Genomic DNA, 23,518 nt, shown 5'->3' on the forward strand with positions numbered 1-23,518 from the left:
TCGAACCTAAAACCTCTCACTTCTAAATGGAGAGGAATACCACCGGACCGTAATACTGAGTGACCATGAGTAGCACTTTGAACCTTTTTGTTACTTCTATTTTAAATAATCACTAAAAAGGAAATTTAGTGTGTGTTTATGTTTTAATTTTGGTGAGAGTGCTTTTTAAGCAAGTGTTTTAATCTTTTTTTTTTCTCAAAATTTGGGATACATCACCAAGCATGTGTTTATTCCTTCACACTATGTCTTAATTCTTAGGTCAGACGATCAAATTATGTGATTATTTGGTCATAAACGTAAAACACGTCATCTTTTTGTATTATGATCCCACCCTTCTTTTGCGATCTCACTTTTAGTGTATAGTGCACAATGTGGTCATTCGAACACAAGAATATCTCTTTTATAAGGTTTTAGCATTTGTAATATTAGAAAAAAAACATATCTTTGATGGATAATCACTTATAAACTAGTCCTAAGACATAGTCTAATCGTATTACTCATTTTCTTTTTGTAATAGTCGAACGGGTCTTAAATTTGAATCTCTATTTTCATTAATAAAAAACAGCTAAAAACAATTTGGGAAAATTTAGAACAAGTCGTCGATATTGGTTTGGACTCTCACATCTATTGAATATGAAACCAATTGCATGAAGTGTGGTGTATATTTATCGACACTTAAATTAAGAGACTTTATTTAGATGGTTTAAATGTCACATTTCAAGCATTTTCTTATTATATTTTTGGCCCACGAGTGAAGTGAGATCCTATTAGTTGGAGACTAAAATAAACATGGTCTATACCAACCCCACCTTTTACTCAATCTTTGATGAGTGAAAGTGGCCCACAAGAAAATTGGGTAGTGCTACCCACACAATCTTTTTTACATCGCATATATTTTTTTGTTAATTTATGTCATTTGATATTCTTCAATTCATTTGAATTGATGGCGATATCTTTTTTTTGTTTGGGGTTCAGGAGAAAAGAGAGGAACCACCACCCAATAATGCTTTTATGAAAGCATAGTCACCGATGGTCCTTCACGGATTCAATAGTCAAAAATTGAGAAAAATGTGTGAGAGGTAAAAAGAGAAGTGTGGATCACCATCTAAGAGAAATAAGCAAGTTGTCCTCGTCATCGTCATAATCATCATGGAATGAGATGGAAGTAGCTAGATCAAGTGTACCCATCATTCCACCCTTCGTGCCAAAGCTAAGAAACTCCATGATTTTAAAGCTACTAAGATATGGCAACAACCCACTACCAAAGAAGACCAAATTTTGTTAACATTATCACAATGTCACTTGATTGCTATTGATTCACGATGTGCACTCATTTTTGCAGAGACTTACTTGTAGCCTGTTTCAACTTTATTTATTTTACGTGATGAGAATGCAGAGAGATGAAGCTATAAAACCTGTTACATACAACTTATCTTTTATATAGAAAGCCAGAGCCCCATTTTGGGGTCACAGCTTCAACAAAAATTCATAGGACAAAATTGCCCCTCAACCAAAAAAATTCAAAAGGAGCCTAATAGAATATATCAAATAATGCATGGGTAATTTGGTAATCTGATCATTATAAAATATAAGTGGGAAGAGAGGAAAAAAAAATAGAAGGATGAGTGAAAGTTGATGGTGCCTATGAAGGGGAAAAAAAATATAATAAAAAATAAGAAAAATCATGAATGTTGTGTTTAAAACATCTTAAGAGGCGTGTAATGTCGGTTATAAAAAGGTATTTCGAACATAGATAATAATGTGATTAAATAAGTTGTCAAATATATATATATTTTTTAACAAACAATATTATCTACACTAAGGAAAATGTGGTGGGCTTAGCCTCACAATGGGTTAGCAATAATGTGATTCAATTAATTATTTATTAAATATTATTTTCTTTATAAAAAAAAAAGTATTTTGCTCGCGGATATTAATGTGATTAAATTAATTGTCAAATGATTGTTTTTTTTTTAAACAAACAATATTATCTACATTAAGGGGAAGGGGGTTGATTTATCATCACAATGGACTAGCACTAATGTGATTCAATCAATTATTTATTAAATATTATTTTCTCTATTCTTAATCTAAATTCTATAGAAACCGATTTTGACACATCCCGGCCCGGGGCGAACCACTTCCCGGGCCCGCTCTACCACCGTAGCACGATATTGTCCGCTTTGGGCTTACCATTCCCTCACGGTTTTGTTTTTGGGAACTTACGAGCAACTTCCCAGTGGGTCACCCATCATGGGATTGCTCTAGCCCCTTTCTCGCTTAACTTCGGAGTTCCTATGGAACCCGAAGCCAATGAGCTCCCAAAAGGCCTCGTGCTAGGTAGATATGAGAATATACATTTAAGGATCACTCCCCTGGATGATGTGGGATGTCACAGATTTTATTATGTGAATTTGACTACTTTAATTGGTTTATGAAGGGTTTCTTCTAGGATAATCTAAAATTATTCATTTACTTCAAATATTTGACTTTTTTTTTTGTCAATTTATGCATACAAATACATTTAAAACATGTAAGTTGTAACTAGCATACCGTGATTCAAAAGATGTCTTCTGCACGCGCATGAGCGCGTGCATGAAGACTAATTTTTCGTAATACGAGGATATGAACTTATAATGAAAAGGCTATATATTACAGTACATATTGAACTACAACAAGAATGCCACAATTGTTGTATCCAAAGCGAATTATGCATTACCACGCGTTTTCATGCTTCAAATACAAGGCCAATATATGATTAATTTGTAATTATTATAGGACCGCAACAATAACAATTCCGTTATACAAAAGTTATTCGCCGACTTCAAAGGGCGGTTATTGGCTTAGGAGGAGGCCAGTGGCAAAGAGCTGAAAAGTTATAGCTCTCACATGGTTCAGTGCCACACCTTTAGTTTGCTTACATTCCAAGCAAACCCAACATTCATGTTCTTGAGTTCGGCAGTTTCTCTTTTGATCCTTTTTTGGTGGGGAGGAGGTGTCAGATAAGTTAATTGAAATGAATGAGCATCCTCTTCGGATCCTGGAGATTCTCAAATCGTGTTCGTTCATCGTATATTGTTTGGTCAGAAATCATTTTAAGTACTTTTATTTAAAATTAAATATGAGTAGTGTCTGACAAAAATTGATTACACAATATACGATGAACGGACATAATTTGAAGATCCTTAAAATCCTCACATAAAAGATCCGGAGAGTAGTCTCATTCAATCGAAACGTGCAAGAAAAATCGGATGGTAGCTGAAATTGTATTGGACCCAAGGCCCAATAGAATCGTGCTGAAGTTAGAAGGCCTGGCCCATTTAGTCATCACTCCTACCGGACCAACACAAACAACGCCAGGCCCATGGGGCCCGTGGCCCAAGTCAGCAGCTTGATACGAAGAGTTACCGTTCCAGTTCCCTTGAACTGTGGAACCCTTTACTGCTTCTCCCAAAACCCTCCAGAACCCCCAGAGCTCTCGTTTCGGCGTCCGAGACAAAAATGGTGAGCAAGAGACAGAGAGAAGCTCGCAAGAAATTCCGAGCAGAACACCCAGAACTGGCTAAACAGCCGACTCCGCCCAAAGACCCAACTAGGAAGAAGGACAAGAAGAAGAGCTCGTTCAAGCGCAAAAAAGCACCCAGCGACCCAGCCAAACCCAGCAAAAACCCCCATAGAAAACACCCCCTCAGAGTCCCCGGCATGAAGCCCGGCGACAGCTGTTTCATCTGTAAATCCACCGAACATATCGCCAAGCTCTGCCCCGAGAAATTTCAGTGGGATAAGCACAAGGTGTGGTCTTTTTTCAATTTGCCGATTTAGTTTGAGTTTTCTTTATCTGGGTATTTCTCGGATTGATGAAACTTGGTACATGTCGTCGAAATGAAATTCATGAGTGTAACTGGAAAAATGGATTATAAATGCATATGGGTTTGTGGGTATGTTTTGTTTAGCTCTTAGTAATTGGAAATGGTGGTGGATGCTTGAATCGAATTTGGCTTTTTGAATGGTTATTTGCAGAAGTTAATGGAGTTAGATTTTTATTTGAAATATAGTTATTTGTGGTGTGGACTGTGGACTGTGGAGTGGATGAAATTCCTGTTTTGATATCGTCATGATTATCTGATTCTTGCAGATATGTTTATATTGTCGGCAACGTGGGCATAGCATCAAGAATTGCCTTAACAAGAGAGACGATTCTGTGGCTGAGAAGTTATGTTATAATTGTGGGGAAAATGGACATTCGCTTTCGAACTGCCCCTACCCTCTTGAAGACGGTAATCCTTCTAATCGATTAGGTTATGTACTTATGTTAAGTTGGCTTAATATTCGGATGGCACATATGGGAAGCTGTTAATTGGCTGTTCTTTAGTGTGTCTGTGTAGTGGTGATCAACCGGTCTTTTAAACATGACAGCATGCATTTGAAGTTTACATGAGCGATGCAATGGTTTATAGCATCACGATTCACAAGTAGCATATATTATTGGCAAGCACTAGGTTTCAACAATTTCCAGCTGAAATCATTTACCTTTACTGAAATTAGTAATCGTTGCGCTAAAATCTTTGGTTTCACTGTTGACGTATTATCCAAAAAAATTTATGGAGGGACATTGAATGTAGCTTGAATAAACATGAACTTGAATAGTTAGGAGGGTTGAAAACTTGACATATATTATGTTGTTCAGAACTGCATGCCACTGAAAGAAAAAGTCTAGAAGAGGATATTTGTCGAAAGCTCATATGAGTTGTCAAATTCCTCCCACCACCAGTCTTTCATCATGTGTTCTTTTTTCCCAAAGTTCTACTGGGCTGTACACATTACTCAGATAATTGCAAATGGGATATTTGTTTGTCATTATCGAGTTTTTAATTATACATCGCAAGTAGCATATATCATGTTGAGTGGGTTTAATGTCACTTCGAGTACCCAATTACATATGGGGGACATGTGCACTCTGATAATAACATTTTTACTCTATGGGTATGTTACTGCTTTGTTAATCATTTTGTTTATCTGGTAATGCAGGAGGAACTAAATTTGCCAAGTGCTTTATCTGTAATGGGACAGGTCACTTGAGCAAGAACTGCCCTGAAAATACTCATGGGATTTATCCAAAGGTAAATGAATTAATATTTGTTAATTGACTTGTCATAGCAAAGGGGTTGAACTTTCAGGACATAGATGTTACTGATTGAAGGTTGAGCCATCTGAGCGAATTTACTTCATGAATGAAATCTGACACTTCCCTATATGAATGAATTTCATCTCTCAGGGTGGTAGTTGTAAAATTTGCGGGGGTGTAACACACTTGGCGAAGGATTGTCCTAACAAAAGCAACAGTTCGATGTCTGCTGGTAGATCTGCTCACTCGTGTAAGTCTTCCATTAGAATTCCTTACTTTGTCTTTCCTTGGAGTTCTTGAGTTCTCAATTTACTTTTTCATCATCTGATGTTCTAACCAACAAATTAGTAGCAGATTAAGGTGGCATAAATGCGCAGGTCTAAGTTTTAAGCAATTTGATTTTAGACCAAGGCGTTGGAAAGAAATATCTACCTTTTCCTTACTCTTCTGATTTCATTATCTTGTGGGGAATACTGACTCCCTCAGGATTAGGCAAAACTACAATCACCTTGATCATGTTTCTGCAAATGATTCTGAATTTTTTGTCCAATTATACGATATCAATCATATTCTTAATAACGGGTTTTAATTCTTGGGCAGGTTTGGATAACCTACTTTAGAAAAAAACTGATGTCGGCTCCTCCCTTCACCCTCTCACAATTTTAGTACTATATAATGACAAAAGTTGTGGTATTTTCAGGTCTTTTACAAAGTACTCTCGTCGATTTTGAATATTTTGTGCCTTCTACTTTTCAGGGAAAGAAAGTGATCTGCCAAGAGGAAAGGTTACAAAATTTCTCAGTGGAGACGACCTTGAGGACGATTTCAGTTTCATAGATGAGAAGAAAAGTGGCGGTACACAAGACAAGTCTGCAGATGTAGTTGGTTCTGCATCTCTTTCACAAGAAAGTACTGTAAAATCAAAGAAGAAGAAACAAGGACCCAAAGTAGTGAATTTCGTTGGATAATGACGTTTCACGAGCGAAGAAGAATATCATGTCAATTTTCCAGTCGTTCTTTTGTATGGCACGGCTCACTTCTGTCACGTAGCATTGGCACCATCACGATTTTGCCGTAGTCTAAAATAGTCTGACGGTGTTCAGAAATGATTTTTGTAGTTCTTAATGTATAAACCTTGAGTTGTTATTTATCGTAATTTGTTTCGAGTTCTCTTGCCTAAAATAAAGGACTCTTTATTTCTTACGAAAACCAATGAAAAAGATTTGAAAACTTTGAGTTTTTACGATAATGACAAAATAAGGGGTAAAGTGAATGGTATCAGGATTGATTTTTTAGTGTAAAAATATGGTTTTTCGTTAAAGTGAACAGTACGAGAGCTTTTCGTTAAACTTCCCTTTCTTCTTTTCTTTTTATGTTAAAGTATCCAAATCAAACATTATAACATAATTAAGGAGTTGATTAGTTGTGGACATGATCAGCCATAGAAGCTTCAGACAATTCTCAACCTCTATTTCGTCCCTTAAAACTCTCTACTTCCCCGCAAATTTCTGGTCTCTTATGCCCTTCTCCCCCAAAAAATAAGGCTCTCTCTCCCTCTGCTGCTATACTTTCCATCTATCTCTTTCTTTTCCGGCGTTCTTCTTCATTTCGCACTGCACTCCCGTCTCTTTTCCGACGACAAAATGGTATGTCTCATCTCTCTCAAAATAAAATAATTAATGACAAAGGTTAAGACGCATGCTACAAGTTTAATCTAGCTTCGATTTAACAAAAACTTTTTGAAATCTTTTTTGTGAACAATACATAATTGGCAGAAATGATCGTAGTTAAGTTGACCAGAGTACGCGCTTCCCTTCCCTATAGTTTGGATTAGATTAGAATATCGCTCGTGCAACGTCCTCCCCCTCAGATATGTAATATGTATAAGGTTTTTAATACGGTTGTTTGGTTTGGTTTGGTTTTGGTTTGGGGTAGGCGGTATCTGGCATGGCCGTGAGTGATGAATGCAAACTCAAGTTCGGGGAGCTAAAAGCGAAGAGAAATTACCGATTCATTGTATTCAAGATTGACAAACAAGAAGTGGTGGTAGAGAAACTTGGCAGCCCAGATGAAACATATGAGGATTTCGCGGAGTCGCTGCCTGCTGATGAGTGCCGCTATGCTGTCTTCGATTTTGATTTCACCACTTCTGAGAACTGCCAGAAAAGCAAGATCTTCTTCATTGCATGGTAATCAATTGACTGAGCTAATTTGCGTTAATTGTTTCCTTTATTAAGCGTCATTTTCTAAGGTGCTAATGTTATGCATGAAACTTGATTTTCTTAGGTCTCCTGAGATATCAAAGGTGAGAATGAAGATGGTGTATGCAAGCTCTAGAGATCGATTCAAGAGGGAACTTGACGGCATTCAAGTCGAGTTGCAGGCAACTGATCCGAGCGAAATGAGCCTCGACATTATTAAAGGCCGAGCTCTTTAAGCAGCAGATCTTCAACCCTTACTTGACAATTACATTTGTCCATTTTTCTGAGAAGATGTTTTGTTTTTGTAATTTTCTTCTTCTTTGTATGGGTTCAATACCAACCGTGTACTTTATTGTAATATTATGAATTCTTTTATGATTTGCAACTTCTTGCATCAATGTGTTTAATTTAGTCAATACAAGGTTTCATCTCTGCTTCAGAATCTCAAGGTTTCATCAAGTGGTCGAAAATTCAAGATTGGAATTAAGATGACAAGTTCAAAAGAAAAAAAAAGAAAGAAAAGTAAATTGAGATATGTTTGTTTAGAGAAAGACCCATGAAGACTTGGACGGAGACTTGAAGAAAAGATATGAAGTACTTAGAGCTAATAGAAGATTTGACGTAAAACCGAGCGCATTGACGTTTTAGGATTCATATAGCCAACTCCACTTAGTGGAATAAGGCTTTGTTGTTGTTCTTGTGGTGGAAAATCTTTCTGCTAATAATATTTAGAAAGGAGTAATCATAAGATAGGTTAAGCTGTAAGTACTCAAAACTAGTTGTATACACCAGTACATATATATCCATGTGTATGTGTTTATATATAACCCTCTCTATGACTGCTCATGATCCTTCCAATAATTCTTCTCCCATGTTTCTACTTGTTTGATTGAACTTTCTTTTCTACGAAGCACTTCAAAAAGAGACGCCGGATCATAAGGCGGAGGCAAGCTGCAAGGTTCAATGACTGCAGGACCCTTCACCAAAGATTCCATCATAAATTTCTTTTCTAACCCTTCTGCATGGCAAGCCATTGCCTCCGAGCAGAGTTCAATCGCTTTTTGAGGTATCCTAGGCTTGAATTGTAAGAGGTTTGCGTACTCGTTTAAAAGATGAAACATGTAGTCATACACATAGTCCATCTTCAAGTCCTCTTGAATTAACTTACTTGATGCCCTTCCGATTGCTTGCGCCTAAAGAAACCAATGAAAAGCAATGATATTAACAAAAATGAATGTTGAAATCTGCAGAAAAAGCGTAACGACTGAATTACAGTACCTTTTTCTTGTGACTGTTGCCCCAATCAACAGCAAACTTGATAGATCTGCACTTGTCATCATACTTTATGGGCCAGTAGTGGTGCAGCGGCATCAAAGTTCTCGTGAAGAAATCGTAGTAACGGGGCTTTACTATCAACGTAACAGAATCACATGCAAGAATGTACTTTTCACTCACAGACCAAGCAGAGCCTTCTATGTAGATCTTGTACCTGCAATATCGTGCATGGAATGAGCAAAGTAGTGCAATTAGGAATGTCGAAAGTTCAATAAATACGCAGTCATAAACTGTACCTATGAACGCATTGGCTTGCTAAATCGGATCTCTTGAACCCTTCCTGCGCTTCGCGAGACCAATCCTGCGTTGATTTTTTCTGTACTTTTGGTCTCAATGGTAAAACCGGAACAGTAACAAAATGAGATGGAGATTACTAGGTAAAAGTACCTGAGCATAAAGGCGAGCATACCAATCGTACTGGTCAGAAACATTGCATGTCATGAGTTCTTGCCTGTGTTCAGCAATAGTTGGATTTCCCTTCCAATAAGCATAAGGTTCTCTATCTAGCCATTTGCTCCTCTTGTTGCCTTCCTCTAGGTTCTTTAACAAAATCTCCCATGGCCTTATATTGATTTCAGCCCTACACAAGGAAGAAGGTAAACAAATTTCACAAACACGTTCAAACAATGTATTCCTTCATCTTTGGACCGTCGATCAGGCCGAAACCCTAATGCCTGATTCTCAACAATCTCAAGTATACGCTCCCCTCTTTGTAATCACAGAACCAAGTAACATGAGAAGAGATTACGATCAGTGAATACATTCAGAAGGGGATATTTCACCAATTGTCAACTAAAAAAACAGATTTTCTTGCGAAACAAGAAAAGAAAAAGTCGAGAAGTCTTACCACCCCCAAAAGGACCAATCTGGGAAGACAACGTCAAGTGTGTTGTCATCCCCACAGTAGCGAAACAACGGTGGTGGAGTAGTAGAGTTGGGTCCGTCATAATCCCCTGACAAAATGACGGGCCAGTCAACGCAGTCAAACATCATCTCCAGATCCGGCACTCTCCCTGGGTACCTCCGTAACAACTGTAGGATCCCCCATATTGTAAAAGTATCTCTGGTCTGAAACGCCTTCTCATATTGCTCGACGTAAGCCTTGCCATTCACAATCACCAGCTTGAAATTGGCCGTCCGATTAGCCCTCTCCACCATGTCCCGTGTGATCCCGGTGTGGGCCCATGGCCGTAGGTCTTCATGTATCCAACGAAAGTATTCCGGACACGTGGGCGGTGATGGACGATCAGGATCTTGCTCCGGGTGGAATGTGGTAGGGTAGTTCGAAGGGCAGGTAGTTGTGAGGTTGTAGGCAGTACAGTTGAGTGGGATTTCCAATTGGCTCGAGGGGTTTTGGGGAATTTGACCGGTTTTGTTAGGGTATGTTTGGGATGTTTTGGTGGTTAATGTAGGTACTTGAGATGTAGTAGTACTAATTAGAGTCTCTGTCTGTTAAAAATGGAGAAACAGGAAAACAAAGTTCATTAGTAAAATGCTATATAGACCAATAAACCTAAAGAGAGCATAATGATTGATCTTATACGACAACACACTCATAGGGGGTGCAAATAGTTGGAGCGCAATTTAGAAGGATTTTAGAAATCAACTCTACTCGATATGTGGCCCAATAATACCTACGAAGTTCACATTAACGAATACACTTGCAACATATGCCAGAAAAAACTTCTATGTAACAGGTTGATTGCCTTCAGCCTTAGAAGAGAGAGGAAAGATATAGCCTTGTGGGATGGGTATCTCCACTTGCCAAGAACATTGCTTAGTTAAAACGTAAGAGGATACATCGGTCTAGTTTTGTAACACGTGTTATATTTTGACTAAATAATGTTCTAATCAAAATTTTTCTTAAAAATAGAAATGAGCGGAATAAACACATTAGAAGTAAGTGATTGCCCGAGGAACATATATTCTCGCGACATACGACATTGATTAATGTCGTTTTGACAAACATCATTTGCCTTGTACGTTCTTCATGATTAGAAAATATAAAATAAAAACAAAAGTAAAAGATGAATATTGGAAATAATGGTGGCAGATAGTGATATATATGATTACTTACGGAGGAGTTGAGCAAGCGTGTGCAAACAAGCGCGCCGACGAGGACGAAGAGGAAGACGAAGATAGCAGATAATCTTGCAGGCGACTCCATGAAATGGCCGCAAGATAAAGATAGTGCCCTTGTCTGAAAACTCAAATGGCTATAAATATATGACCCGGTTGACAGAAAAATAGTATCTGATCCGTACGATGACAAGTAGTACCCTGGGCTCCCTCGTATCCCCGAGGTTATTTATCCGATTCGTACGACAACGAGTAGAACTTTTGGCTCCCTCATACTGCCGAAGTTTTCTTTAAAAAAAAAAAAAAAATTACTTTTGGCTCTGAATGTCTGTATATTCTTTTACAATCTTTGTTAACTAGTTTTTGGGAGTCCTCGTAGTTTTGTGGAAAACCATGTTTCTAAATCCGTAGTTGGAAACCAAATTCCACGGATCTAAGTGGTGGTACTTATTTCTCGAAATAGTAAGATCGTTTTTGTTTTGACTGGTTGAGCCTCATAAAACTCAAAGCACGAATTTTTTAGGGCACACATCTCTTTTTATTTTTCACACACTATCCGACGGCCAAAAATTTAGATAATTCAGTATGTACATTAAACTGAATTAATTCAAGAAAAAGAAGATGCCGGAGAAGGTGACTGACATGAATCAGCCCCCCAGAATGTGAGGCCTTAGGCGATCGCCTCTTCCGAACCTCCTCAGGGCCGGCCTTGGCCCGAGTGAGCAGTAATATGTATTTTTAATTTTCTTTCAATTCCACTAAAAATATCATAATTTAATAATATCCCATTTGTCCTAGTTTGTATAGAATTCTGTTTGCGTGGATGGAACAAATATATGGAAAATCATCTGTATACATCAATCTACGAAACCCTATCTCTATGATTGCTTACTCTGATTCTCCCAGTAACTCCTCTCCCATGTTTCCACTTGTTTAATTGAGTTTGCTTGTCTCCTAAGTAATGCAAAAAGAGACGCCGGATCATAAGGCGGAGGCATGGCGCATGGATTCCTCTCGGCAGGACCCTTCACCATAGAGTCCATCATAAATTTCTTCTCTAACCCTTGCGCTTGGCAAACCATTGCCTCCGAGCAGAGCTCAACTGCTTTTCGTGGTATGGTGGGCTTGAACTGCAAGAGCTTTGAGTATTCGCTTAACAGATGAAACATGTAGTCGTACACATAGTCCATCTTCAAATCCTCTTGAATCATTTTGCTTGCTTCCTTTCCAATGGATTGTGCCTGAAGAAACCAATGCAATAAGTAAACAAATATGGAAATCTGTGGAAAAAGCCTAACAATCGAAATTATTACCTTTTTCTTATGATTGTTGCCCCAGTCAACAGCAAACTTAATAGATCTGCACTTGTCATCATCTTTTATGGGCCAGTAGTGGTGCACCGGAATCAAACCTCTTGTGAAGAAATCATAGTAGCGGGGCTTAACGATTAAGGTAACAGAATCACATGCAAGAATGTATTTTTCACTCACAGACCAAGCAGATCCTTCTATGTAGATCTTATACCTGCAATGATTGTGCATAGAGGAAACGGAAGTCAGGCAATTAGTTACAGCATGGGCAAACTGGATCATAGATATGTTGACAATAATTAAAGCAGTTTCAGCCAAATTAAACTCCAACTGATAATTGGATGTTTCTACCTATGAACGCATTGGCTTGCCAAATCTGATTGCTTGTATCCTTCCCTTGATTCTTTAATCCAATCCTGCGATTTATTTTTCAAAAGCATTGTCAGATTCTGTACCATTGCTACACATGGTCTGAATTTTTTTACTAAACAGCAACTGTCAGAACTGTTAACCGAAGGAGAAATTGGTTAATGGTACTATTGCTAACAGGCAGATTAGAGGTACAATAGGAACAATTAACCAAAGGAGAAATTGGTTGACGGTACTTGAGCATAAACGCGAGCATTCCAGTCCGTTTGCTCGGAAACATTACATTTGAGCAGGTCTTTCCTGGTTTCAGCAACAAATGGATTTCCCTTCCAATAAGCGTACGGTTCTCTGTCTATCCAATTGCTCCTACTGTTGCCTTCCTCTAGGTCCTTTAACAAAAGCTCCCATGGCTTTATATTGATCTCCGACCTACAAAACGAAATGGGAACCTACATATCATTTTTGAACGGATATAAGAATAAAATTACACCAATCTACATTTGGCATTACAATCCATCTTTGGATCGTCAACTGTGATTCGTTTAGTGTAGGACTGATACTCTAAGGGTGCACTGTGCACCCAATTGAATAAATTCATTAGCATTACTAGCAGATTATCAGTATGTTCACTTAACTTGTAGCACAAGCCATGAAGGGCTAAGGTTATGAATTATTGTATCAATGAAAAACATGATTTCAAAAGAGAAAAAAAAACAGGTCACGAAACCATACCATCCCCAAAACGACCAATCGGGGAAGACGATATCGAGTGATCTGTCATCACCGCAGTAGCGAAACAATGGTGGTGGAGCCGTGGAATTAGGCTGGCTATAGAACCTTGATAAAATGACGGGCCAGTCAACGCAGTCAAACATGAGCTCCAAATCAGGCACTTTCCCTGGATACCTCCGTAACAATTGTAGGATCCCCCACAATGTAAAAACGTCTCTCGTCTGAAACGACTTCTGATATGTCTCCAAGTACGCCTTGCCATTCAGGATCACCAACTTGAAATTGGCCGTACGCTTGGCACTCTGTACCATGTCTTTTGTGATCCCGGTCTGGGCCCATGGCCTTAGGTCCTCGTATATCCAACGGAAGTACTCCGGACACGTAGGTGGTGGTGATGGACTGTCGGGATCTTGCTCTGGGCTAAAGGTGGTAGGGTAGTTTGATGGGCAAGTTCGTGTGAGGTTGTAGGCAGTGCAGTTGAGTGGGATTTCCAATTTGGGTGGAAGACTTTTGGGAATATCAGGAGTTTCGGGAGGGTGCTTTTGGGATGCTCCGGTCGTTACTACTGATCCTTGCGAAGTATCAACTAGAGTCTGTGTTTGTCACTCGACGCAAAAGCAAAGATGCATGTCAAACAGTATAACCAATAACCTAAAAGAGGTAAACATTTTTTACGTCAACGCAAACACCAACAAGTATGCATTCCTTTGTCATCTAACGACGAGAACAACATTTTTCATGTCACAATTAGTTATAGGGAACGTGAAAAATATAGTGCCGGCTATTGACTACTTGATGCACTCTTTTTTCTTTTTTATTCGGGTTTGAGATCGACAATATAAGATAAACTTATACAAGTAAAGTTTTTCCACAACACCACTAGTATATGACTAAATGTCGACAACTGAAACTACAAAAACCAAAGTAAAACTTTGCCAAACTAGTTGGACCAAAATAATCATTTGTCCATTTTTCTACGAACAATGCAGTCGACACCATGATCAGGATTGGGAATAACATATTCTTTTGGGGATGAATTAGTCAATTTCGATTAACGACGCACACTTATCGTCAATTAAAAAAAAAAAAGTATAGGTGCCCCATTTTATAGACGTCAGGGGTGAGGTGAGACACCACCCTACGTGCTGGTCCCATCAATGCATGCTAGGACAGCACTTTAACCGACAGTCACGGCAAATGTTAAGCAGCCCTACATTATTCTCACGACGTACGACATCGATTCATGCCGTTTGACAGACGTCGTTTGACTTTCGTACCTTCTAGCATTTTTCCAAGTTCTTGACATTACCATTTGCACATGATATTACGTTTCTACTATTCAACTCTGTGAGCCTAAAATAATTTTTTTATATTTATAAAATGGTATTTTTATAAATACTAATAATCCAACATTATATCAATTAGATTAACAGATAATATAAAAATATTACTTAATTTAATCTTGACCGTTTATTTTAATTAATAAAATTATTATTGATATTCCAAAAATCTTATTTTGTATTTCAAATTTTCTACGGTTAGAAAAAAAATACAAATTATAAAATGAAATTTTTTTAATACTAATAACAATTTCTTACCCTTATCAATGTTTGGAAAAACTATTAACAAAAAACCAGGAAATAAAAAAAGAATATTGGAAACAGGTGTGTCGGAAACAGTGTAGAGCAAAGAGACTTACAGGGAAGTTGAGAAGGCGCGTACAGACAAACGCACCAAGGAGGAGGAAGACGAAGACAGCGGAAAATCTCGCAGGCGACTTCATAAATGGCCGCAAATATAAGATAGCTTCCGTGAAGTGAGTGTACAAGGAGTGCCTCTGCGTACTTTCGTTCTCTCTCATCCCCTTTCTCCGCAAACACTCTCTAAATTATCCTTTCGCCCTCCTTCTTGTTCTCTGAGAACCAAGATTTGACTTCACAGGTGGAAAAAATCCAGGGATTTGGTCAACTGGGTAGGAGGAGGAACTTGTTTCCTGAAAGGGGTCGGGTTTAGTTTTGGCTGGTTGAAGCTGTATGGAGCAGATGAAGTTGGTGCGTTTAGTTGGGAGCCAATGAGAAAAGGTTGAGTTTTTGTTGGTTAATTGAGCGTGGAAGTTGAATTAATGCTGGAAGTAGATGTGGGAGGCGGAGGCAGAGAATAAATATGATATGAGATCTAGATCGTGAACTTGCTTAAGAAAATGGAGAAATGACCGAATTGAAAAGGATTGTTTTGGTAATTAGCAAAATTTGGTACGACTAGCAGTAGATCGGGAGACTGAGAAAAAGGAAAGTTGGTTAAAAAATGTTGGATAGAAAAAGGAAAAATAATAGAAGGAAGAAAGAAAGAAAGAGATAGATGAGAGGTGGGGGAAGGAATACGAACACAGGAAGTGAATAGTTAATATTTTTCAAAATAGACTTTCTCAGTGAGTCTAAATTTTATAAACTAAATGACATGAAAGTTGATATTGGATTATTACTCAAACGTTTTTCTATTAATGATACATCATTTAACTTATAAATTTTGTTTACAAATTTAGTTTACCTAGCATTACCTTTTTTTTTCACGTGATCATGTGGCTCATCTTTTTTTGTTTGCTTCATATTTTTGTTACAACAATGCTTGGCTATGATTGAGAACTCTATTCAAGGATGGATAAGATTAAGAATAGTATTAAAAAAAAATTCGTGTTCAAATCATGAAGTTTTATGCTTATGATCAGAATCTTTCATATTATGAATCACATTACAAAACTTATTTAAAAAAGAAAAAAAAAGAATTAAAACTAAATCGTTTAGTCAATCTATTATGAAATATATTGACGGTTCGTAATACTTTTACAAATTTCATTCATCTGTTGTATACAATTCAATGACTAAATGATCTATCATAAACACAAAGTTTTATGAATCGATAACAAACAATTTTGAGTAAGAACTCGTACTTATCTTTTAAATAACCAAGTATTATTCTTTTTGTTATTTTACCAACATTAGGATATTTGCAAGACTTCGCTCCAAAATTTGATACCAAACTCTATGAGTAGGGACCCACTAGTATTGAGTATTTATTTTCACCATAACTTGTAAGGTACATATGAGACGTTTTCCAACTGAGTGGGGACCAACTAGTTTTGTTTTCATTTTATACCGTCCAGAGTGTATAACAAGAATAAAAAACAAATTGTGCAGGAATCATTTTCCACACTTGGTAGGATGAGGGGAAACAAGTGGTCTTAACTTAAGGCTTCGTTATCCGTTGAATAATAAATAAATCACCATTAATAAATAAATCACCTAGTCCAAGTGAGCGTAAGTCAAAATTTAGCTGTCAAACTTTAATTGGTTAGGAACACCACCTGTCCTATTTAGGGGTGTGTTCTCGTCACTTTCAAAAATTTCTTCATTTATTGCAATATATTTTATTGTAAACATTTAGGTAAATTAATTTTTATTATACAATATATTTCGATGTATTTTGTCTTATTCATTTAGTTATATTAAATTCATTATAATACATTTCTATGCATACATTTAGATACACACATTTCGGTATATACATTTCGATACAAACATTTAAGTACATTAATTCAATATAATTCATTTCGGTGCATACATTTCGGTACACACATTTAGGTACATTAATTTAATATAATATATTTCGGTGCATATATTTTAGTACATACATTTCGGTACTAACATTTAAATACATTAATTCAATATAATACATTTCGGTACACACATTTAGGTACATTAATTGAGTCTTTCAAGTTTGAAGAATGTTAAATAAAATTAATAAATTAAAAAACTATTTTTGGTTAAAAAATAAATTAAAATTTGTATATTAATAAATTTAAATATTTGGGAGACATTAAATAAAATGCACATTAATTATTTCAAATTAAAGACACATCAAGGAATTATAATTAATATGTAATCTAACACCGGATTTAATTTAAATTTCAATCTTCTTAAATGATTAAAGTTAAAAAAATGGGAGTTTTAACGAAAAATCTGCGGTACTGTTCACTTTAACGAAAAACCATATTTTTACACTAAAAAGTCAAACCTGGTACTATTCACTTTACCCTTTATTTTATCATTATCATTACAACTCAAAGTTTTCAAACCCATTAATTAGTTTTTCTTAAAAAAATTCCTTTATTTTATGCTAATTCTAGCAACAGTAATTTATATATGATGTATTATTATTACATTAAATGAAAATGGATGTGAGACAGATGGCGTTATGGGCCTTTTGGCACTTCTAAATTGGACTTGAATTCATATTTGTGGAGGTGGAGCCGAAAGTTGTTACCTCTTTATACATTATCTTAAAACCATACATCAAATTATAGCAACATCATCCTTGTCTTGAAATTAGACAATAGAACATGCCCATGGCTTCACCGGAACCAGGCTTACTTTCTGCAACTTTGGGCCCCCATCTAACCAAAAATTTGTTGAAGCTAAAACAATTAACTATGAGAAGTGATTTTTGCAATCCTTTTGACCTTGTGCGTATTTTCGTTAATTTTTTTCAATGATTTTCTGTTGATTTGTTCGTCAAAATGTACAAGAGATGAAAATATGGATGCAAAAATCACTCCCCTTAATCGGTTCCGAGTTTATTTCAACCAGCTGCTTAGTGCTCATAATCCAACGTGTTTTTTTTTTTTGTTCATATTAATTCGTAAATTTAAGATGCCTAAAAACATTGAGATATCACAAATTATATCTCGCTTAAGTCACGTGATGAGTATTATACTTATACATAATATACCCCGGTAAGATGTAAGAATCTGTCTATGAATGCCAGTAGGGCCAGCACCGAAGGCCTTTTCTTCCTCAAAAAACTATTGTCACGATCATTATGCTCCCGAAGAGAGGCGTTACAAATTATGGCAACGGTAAAGCCTCTGATCTTGAAGAGACATAACACTGACCTGACTGAAGAGAATAAAATTATCATAAGATATCAATTCCAACATATTAACGCCACCGACTAGGCCTACCAATCTCCTCTCTCTCTCTCTCTCTCTCTCTCTCTCTATATATATATATATATATACGTATGTATGTATGTGTGTAGAGCTTTGTTCATTTTTGTTGATGTTTCTTCAAAGTTAAACTTTAAAGCTGCAGATTCCTAGGGATTCTGTAAGTTGTGTTAAAAAACGAAAGCAGTTTTGTTCTGTTATGTTGTGAAATTCTCTTCGAAGTGCTAAAGCTGATACAGTTTTCTGTTCTTTGTAAGCAGTGGAGACAGAAAAACAAAAGCCACTGAGGAGTTCAGAACCTATTTTAGACAGAGACTTGACCTGTATGTCATAGACTCCTAGATGCTTTTAGGAGATCAACATAGAACTAATTTACTGACATTGTAGCGTTTCAGTCCAATAATAGATTGTCATGCGAAGAAAATTATTGAGGATTAGAGCCAATTAAACAAGTACTGTTGGATTGGGCCACTTGGTTATTAAGTATTAAGGTCCTACATGCCATGCCATACACAAATGGGGAGATAAATGATGGTTTTGATTAGTGTTGTCCATCATTCCCTTGGAGCGTTTCAAAACAATTGAAAAATGCACTGTAGACTGTGTTGTTAAAGTGATACAGATTACAGAAGAAGAGGATTAGCTTTGGAGGTTGAGCTAACTACCAAAACTCACGCTTTCCCACTCCACGCGTGAACCTTCTTTCTCATGCTTGCTAGATATATATATATATATATATATATATATATATGTGTGTGTGTGTGTGTGTGTGTGTGTGTGTTGGGTCTCCTCTTGCATATATAATGCTAGAGTTGGGGTCTCTTGATACCTTCATTGGAGGCTTGGAGCTACACAACCATGTCTGTGAGTCTCTCTCTCTCTCTCTCTCTCTCTCTTATACAGGAGAAACACTTGAGCGTAACCGAGAATATATTACCATCAACTTATCTCACTCAATACTTTATTAGTGAGAGATAGGGTGATACTAATGTATATCCGCGGTTAGATGTAAAAACTCACACATACGCAAATAGACAGTCACTGCGGAAATAAGAAAATATATTGACAATGTATAGATTTTGCAGATTGTGGAGGTGAGAGTTCCAAACCTTGATTGTGAAGGATGTGCTTCCAAGTTGAAGAAAGCTCTCTCCAAACTCAAAGGTACACCACCTAATAACACAGGGTGTTTTTATTCTTTGCTTTTGAGTCGCATATTATGTATTTCTTTCCACTGCAAACTAACTGCAATTTGGAACAATAGAACTGGAAATACATTATATGCAAATAATAAGTCATATCGTTTACAAATCACGGTTTAGTATCTCTTTTATTAACGTCTTAGTCTTCCTTAATTTTTCATTTTTAATTATGTATTCATTGCTTTTGAGTCACATATTATGTATTTCTTTCCCCTGCAAACCAACTACAATTGGGAACAATAGAAATGGAAATATATTAAGCAAATAATAAGTCGTTTCGTATATAAATCACGGTTGGTATCTCTTTTATTAACGTCTTAATCTCCCTCAGTTTTTCATTTTAATTTTAAATACAAGTGAAATATAAAAAAAACATTTGAAGTGCTTTTGCAACTTAAAAATATTTTTCTCAAAAACGGTTTCAGACAATTTAAAAGCGTTTTCAAATAAGTCATTATTGTTTATGAGATCTTGGCCTACCCAGCATTTCAAATTATAATTTATTATTTTGTATTTCACTTTTAACAAATGTAATTTACAATTTTAACAGGAGTGGAAGAGGTGGAAGTAGAAATGGAGATCCAGAAAATAATAGTGAGGGGGTATGCATTGGAGGAAAAGAAAGTCGTGAAGGCAATTAAGAGAGCTGGGAAAGCAGCAGAGCCATGGCCTTTTCCTGGATACTCTCACTTTGCCTCATTTTACAAGTACCCTACCTACATTGTCAACCATTACTATGACACTTACAAGAACGAAACCACCACCGGCGTCCACACCTTCTTCCACACTCCGTCGGTTTATTCCGTCACCGTCGCGTCCGACGAGGCCATTGCTTCGCTTTTTAGCGACGACAATCCGCATGCTTGTGCTATCATGTGATTAATTAATTTTTTTTTTTAATTTGTTAATTTTGTACTTGTTTTTGAGCTCCTTTCGCTTGCTTTTTAATATCATGCTTTAAATTTGAGTTGTTCATTTCTTTTTATGGAGTTTTAAGATTTAGGGTTCGTTTGATATTCATTTAATTTTTAGTTTTCAAAATGAGAATATGTTGTGTACGAGTTACGTGAGAGTTTTCAAACCTTAATTGTTCAACTCAACAGCGATAAAAAATAGGAGTGTTCAAAAAGTAAAAAAGAAAGTGTGCATAAATAATTTTCCTTTAAAACTATTGAGATGTATTTTTATGAATTAGTTAATTTAGTGAAGTGGTAGTCAATTTTAATTGAGGCTAGATTTAAAATTTTAAATCATCACGATTACATTTGGTATCATTAAATGAATTTGGTTTTTGAAATTCATGAATCGGAAAACTTATTCAAACTTAAACAATTGAATTATTTATATGTGTTCAAAGTAATTAAGTCTTGAACTTAAGTTAGACTAGTCACTTATATTATGTATCATTAAATGAATTTGATTTTTAAAATTCGTGAATCGGATAACTTATTCAAACTTAAACAATTGAATCACTTATATGTGTTCAAAGTAATTAAGTCTTGTACTTAAGTTAGATTAATCAAACGTTACACTTGGAGAAGCATATTAAGCTTTCAACTTGCAGTTTGAACATTCACGATACGAGTGGGAATGAAATAATAAAGTTGGATAATTGAGACCAAGCAAAAAGTTGTGCGTTGAAGAGAATCTTGAAAAAGAGCAACAAAAAAAGTCATCATCTTTTCCAGTAGGTGTGCCCCAAGCAACTTCACTGCCAAGTTTCCAATGCCATAATTAGAAGACTTATTTACATCAATACCTTATAAAACTCGATGTTTGTCTCATTTTGTAAAATTTTCAATGATACTAACCAATGGTTTTTGTTGATAGATTTCTCTTCTTTTTCCACCCTTTCCTCTTTCGTTGGATGTGTGACTCACATGCATGATATGTCAACAAAATAAACAGAAATTTAACAAAATTTAATGGTAAGGGGCAGAGTGAACACACAATAAACATTTAAAGAGTTATGGGATACATTTGGATTTTTACGGGGCAAAGTATGAGGAGGATTGAATTTCCAAAGCCATTAGTGTAAATAAGCCTAATTAGAACCCCAACGTGGAATTTGATTGGACATTTCATCTTCATGGGCACCTTGGGGCAGAAGGTTGAATTTGAAAAGGGGACTCGATAGCCCCAAATTAATGAGTGATGTTACATAGCCAATTGTTCATGTACATGCTGTATGGTAAAGTAGTAATTGTAAAGATTTTTCAGCGACAAAAATAAAAGTTAAGTTAGTTGGTTAATATTAAAGTCAAAATTTTTAAGTTTGCAACGACGAGTACACCATTTTCAAGTCATTTAGGCAAGAAAATACTATGAAACTTAAATATGTACATTCAAAAGTAAAACAATGTCGCAGTTTTTCTTCTACAAAGTTAATTGGTCATTTGAAAGTAATGAAGTCTTGGGCTCCAAGTTGCATGTTTCTTTCTCATCAAATTTAAACTCATTCAACGATAATAAAGAAAGATACATTATGTAGTAAAATTATTTCGCTAATTGTAAGGTGATCTCCAACTGAAGGAGGGCCAGAGGACTCGTTTTAGCCCTCTAGCCCTCCAATAAATTAATATTTTAATGAACAGTGCATTATCATATTTCTTATCATCTCCAACCGAGGGACCAGAGGACCATAGGCCAAACATAGCCCTGTGAAAAAAAACATCTCCAACCGAGGGCCAAACATAATTTATTATTTTAATTGAATTACCATGGTTACTTAAATTAAATTACCTCAATAATTTTATGTTATAGATTGTCAATAATTTTCATATTGTTAAATGTTTTTAAAAATGTTGTTTAAGTTTCATGTAGTTAAATTTTTTATTTTTTTTTATGTTGTTTAATGTTGTTTCATGTCACTTAATGTTATTTAATGACTTAGGAAGTTATAGAAAAAAAAATAGAAAATTTAAATTTTAAAAAAAATTAAATATGACATCAGCATGTGGCCCACCCTAAGGTTTGCTGGCTGGGTTAGGCTAGCCAGTTGGCCCTTTAGCTTGGCCTTCGGTTGGAGATGATTTTCAGACTATTTTTTAACCTTCTGACCCTGAATCTTTCGGTTGGAGATAGCCTAAGTGGCCAAACCGTACCTGAGGAACCATTTAAGTTGGATATTACTTCTCACTCACATTCATGCATGACCCACCCGAACTCAGACCCAAACCCAACCCCAAGTCGAAGCCCACTGAACCTTTATAAAAAGGCGGCCAAATCACAAAATCTCAATCTCTCTCCCCTTTTTGTTTGTGTTCTTCCATTCCTCCTCTCTCAAAGCAATATGGCTCAGGTGCTTTTCTAACTTTAATTTTCTTTTTTCGATTAAATTTTATAAATTACAATCCCTTCAAGTATATGCAGATGCAGATACATATGCACCTCAGAACATAGAGCATAACCCTTCCTTTTGTTTTCTGTAATTGTTTGTGTGAATTTTGCAGCAGAAGGTGGTCCTGAAGGTTCTGACCATGACCGATGGCAAAACAAAGCAGAAGGCCATTGAAGCTGCCGCTGATATTATTGGTATATCTTTTCATTTATTTTTTCCAAGTTTTGTTTGCATCTTCAATTGTTCAAATATATCCAAAAAGCACTTATTTTCACAAGCGTTTTCACTGAAAACAAGTGCTTTTTTATTAGAACCAGAAACAGTTCTAACTTTTTCTGTCAAACATTGTTAAAACCGCTTTTGATAAAACCTAATTAAAGCTTTCTTTATTTCTCTTATTTCCTTTGTTATTGGGTGTGAACAGGGATTGATTCGATCGCGGCGGATCTAAAGGACCAGAAGCTAACAGTGATAGGACTGATGGATCCGGTGGCCGTAGTGAAGAAGTTGAAGAAGGTTGGTAAGGTGGACATAGTATCTATCGGACCAGCCAAGGAAGAGAAGAAGGAAGAGAAGAAAGAAGAAAAGAAAGAAGAAAAGAAAGATGACCAGAAAGATGGAAAGGAGGGGAAAAAAGAAGAAAAGAAGGAGGACAAAAAATAAAATATAGTTACCAAATTTGATCTCTCATGGTAATATTTTCGTTTCTTGTAAGTTGGCGGTTATGTTTTTTTTTTTTTTGGTCATAGAGTTATGTATAATGTTTTGTTTAATTTCATGGGATTGGGATGTAAAAAGGGCAAATCTATGTACTCTGATAATA

At 36.2% G+C, this 23,518-nt stretch overlaps 5 protein-coding genes across 8 annotated transcripts; 3 read left to right on the forward strand and 2 right to left on the reverse strand.

Moving 5' to 3' along the window:
• The first annotated feature begins 3,437 nt into the window (after window positions 1–3,437).
• Window positions 3,438–7,743, forward strand: LOC137720847 (actin-depolymerizing factor 7-like). 3 transcript variants are annotated; one of them, XM_068459957.1, is made up of 7 exons: window positions 3,438–3,792; window positions 4,136–4,277; window positions 5,029–5,120; window positions 5,276–5,375; window positions 5,963–6,003; window positions 7,061–7,314; window positions 7,412–7,743. In XM_068459957.1, exons 1-7 carry the CDS (start codon window positions 3,502–3,504, stop codon window positions 7,560–7,562), a joined length of 1,071 nt encoding a protein of 356 aa, XP_068316058.1. In that variant the 5' UTR covers window positions 3,438–3,501; the 3' UTR covers window positions 7,563–7,743. The 3 variants fall into 3 exon arrangements, with proteins under 3 accessions (XP_068316058.1, XP_068316056.1, XP_068316057.1); XM_068459955.1 differs by lacking the exons at window positions 7,061–7,314; window positions 7,412–7,743 and having other exon boundaries at window positions 5,882–6,338; XM_068459956.1 differs by lacking the exons at window positions 3,438–3,792; window positions 4,136–4,277; window positions 5,029–5,120; window positions 5,276–5,375; window positions 5,963–6,003 and adding an exon at window positions 6,700–6,771.
• A 416-nt stretch (window positions 7,744–8,159) lies between these two features.
• LOC137721509 (uncharacterized) lies at window positions 8,160–10,828 on the reverse strand. 2 transcript variants are annotated; one of them, XM_068460605.1, is made up of 6 exons: window positions 10,739–10,828; window positions 9,509–10,104; window positions 9,049–9,241; window positions 8,898–8,962; window positions 8,605–8,815; window positions 8,160–8,519 (listed from the first exon to the last, which is right to left on the reverse strand). In XM_068460605.1, exons 1-6 carry the CDS (start codon window positions 10,826–10,828, stop codon window positions 8,160–8,162), a joined length of 1,515 nt encoding a protein of 504 aa, XP_068316706.1. The 2 variants fall into 2 exon arrangements, with proteins under 2 accessions (XP_068316706.1, XP_068316705.1); XM_068460604.1 differs by having other exon boundaries at window positions 9,509–10,110.
• A 645-nt stretch (window positions 10,829–11,473) lies between these two features.
• LOC137720333 (uncharacterized) lies at window positions 11,474–15,463 on the reverse strand. Its single transcript, XM_068459385.1, has 6 exons — window positions 14,851–15,463; window positions 13,152–13,744; window positions 12,656–12,848; window positions 12,402–12,466; window positions 12,054–12,264; window positions 11,474–11,981 (listed from the first exon to the last, which is right to left on the reverse strand). The coding sequence occupies exons 1-6, from the start codon at window positions 15,010–15,012 to the stop codon at window positions 11,619–11,621; spliced, it is 1,587 nt and encodes a 528-aa protein (XP_068315486.1). The 5' UTR covers window positions 15,013–15,463; the 3' UTR covers window positions 11,474–11,618.
• Window positions 15,464–18,941: 3,478 nt separating this feature from the next.
• LOC137719547 (heavy metal-associated isoprenylated plant protein 31) lies at window positions 18,942–20,416 on the forward strand. The gene is made up of 3 exons (XM_068458584.1): window positions 18,942–19,017; window positions 19,239–19,317; window positions 19,906–20,416. Exons 1-3 carry the CDS (start codon window positions 19,012–19,014, stop codon window positions 20,232–20,234), a joined length of 414 nt encoding a protein of 137 aa, XP_068314685.1. The 5' UTR covers window positions 18,942–19,011; the 3' UTR covers window positions 20,235–20,416.
• Window positions 20,417–22,763: 2,347 nt separating this feature from the next.
• LOC137719456 (heavy metal-associated isoprenylated plant protein 39-like) lies at window positions 22,764–23,489 on the forward strand. The gene is made up of 2 exons (XM_068458489.1): window positions 22,764–22,889; window positions 23,120–23,489. The coding sequence occupies exons 1-2, from the start codon at window positions 22,835–22,837 to the stop codon at window positions 23,356–23,358; spliced, it is 294 nt and encodes a 97-aa protein (XP_068314590.1). The 5' UTR covers window positions 22,764–22,834; the 3' UTR covers window positions 23,359–23,489.
• The last annotated feature ends 29 nt before the right edge of the window (window positions 23,490–23,518 follow it).

The sequence above is a fragment of the Pyrus communis genome, chromosome 16 (genome assembly GCF_963583255.1).
Source record: "Pyrus communis chromosome 16, drPyrComm1.1, whole genome shotgun sequence".
NCBI lineage: Eukaryota > Viridiplantae > Streptophyta > Magnoliopsida > Rosales > Rosaceae > Pyrus > Pyrus communis.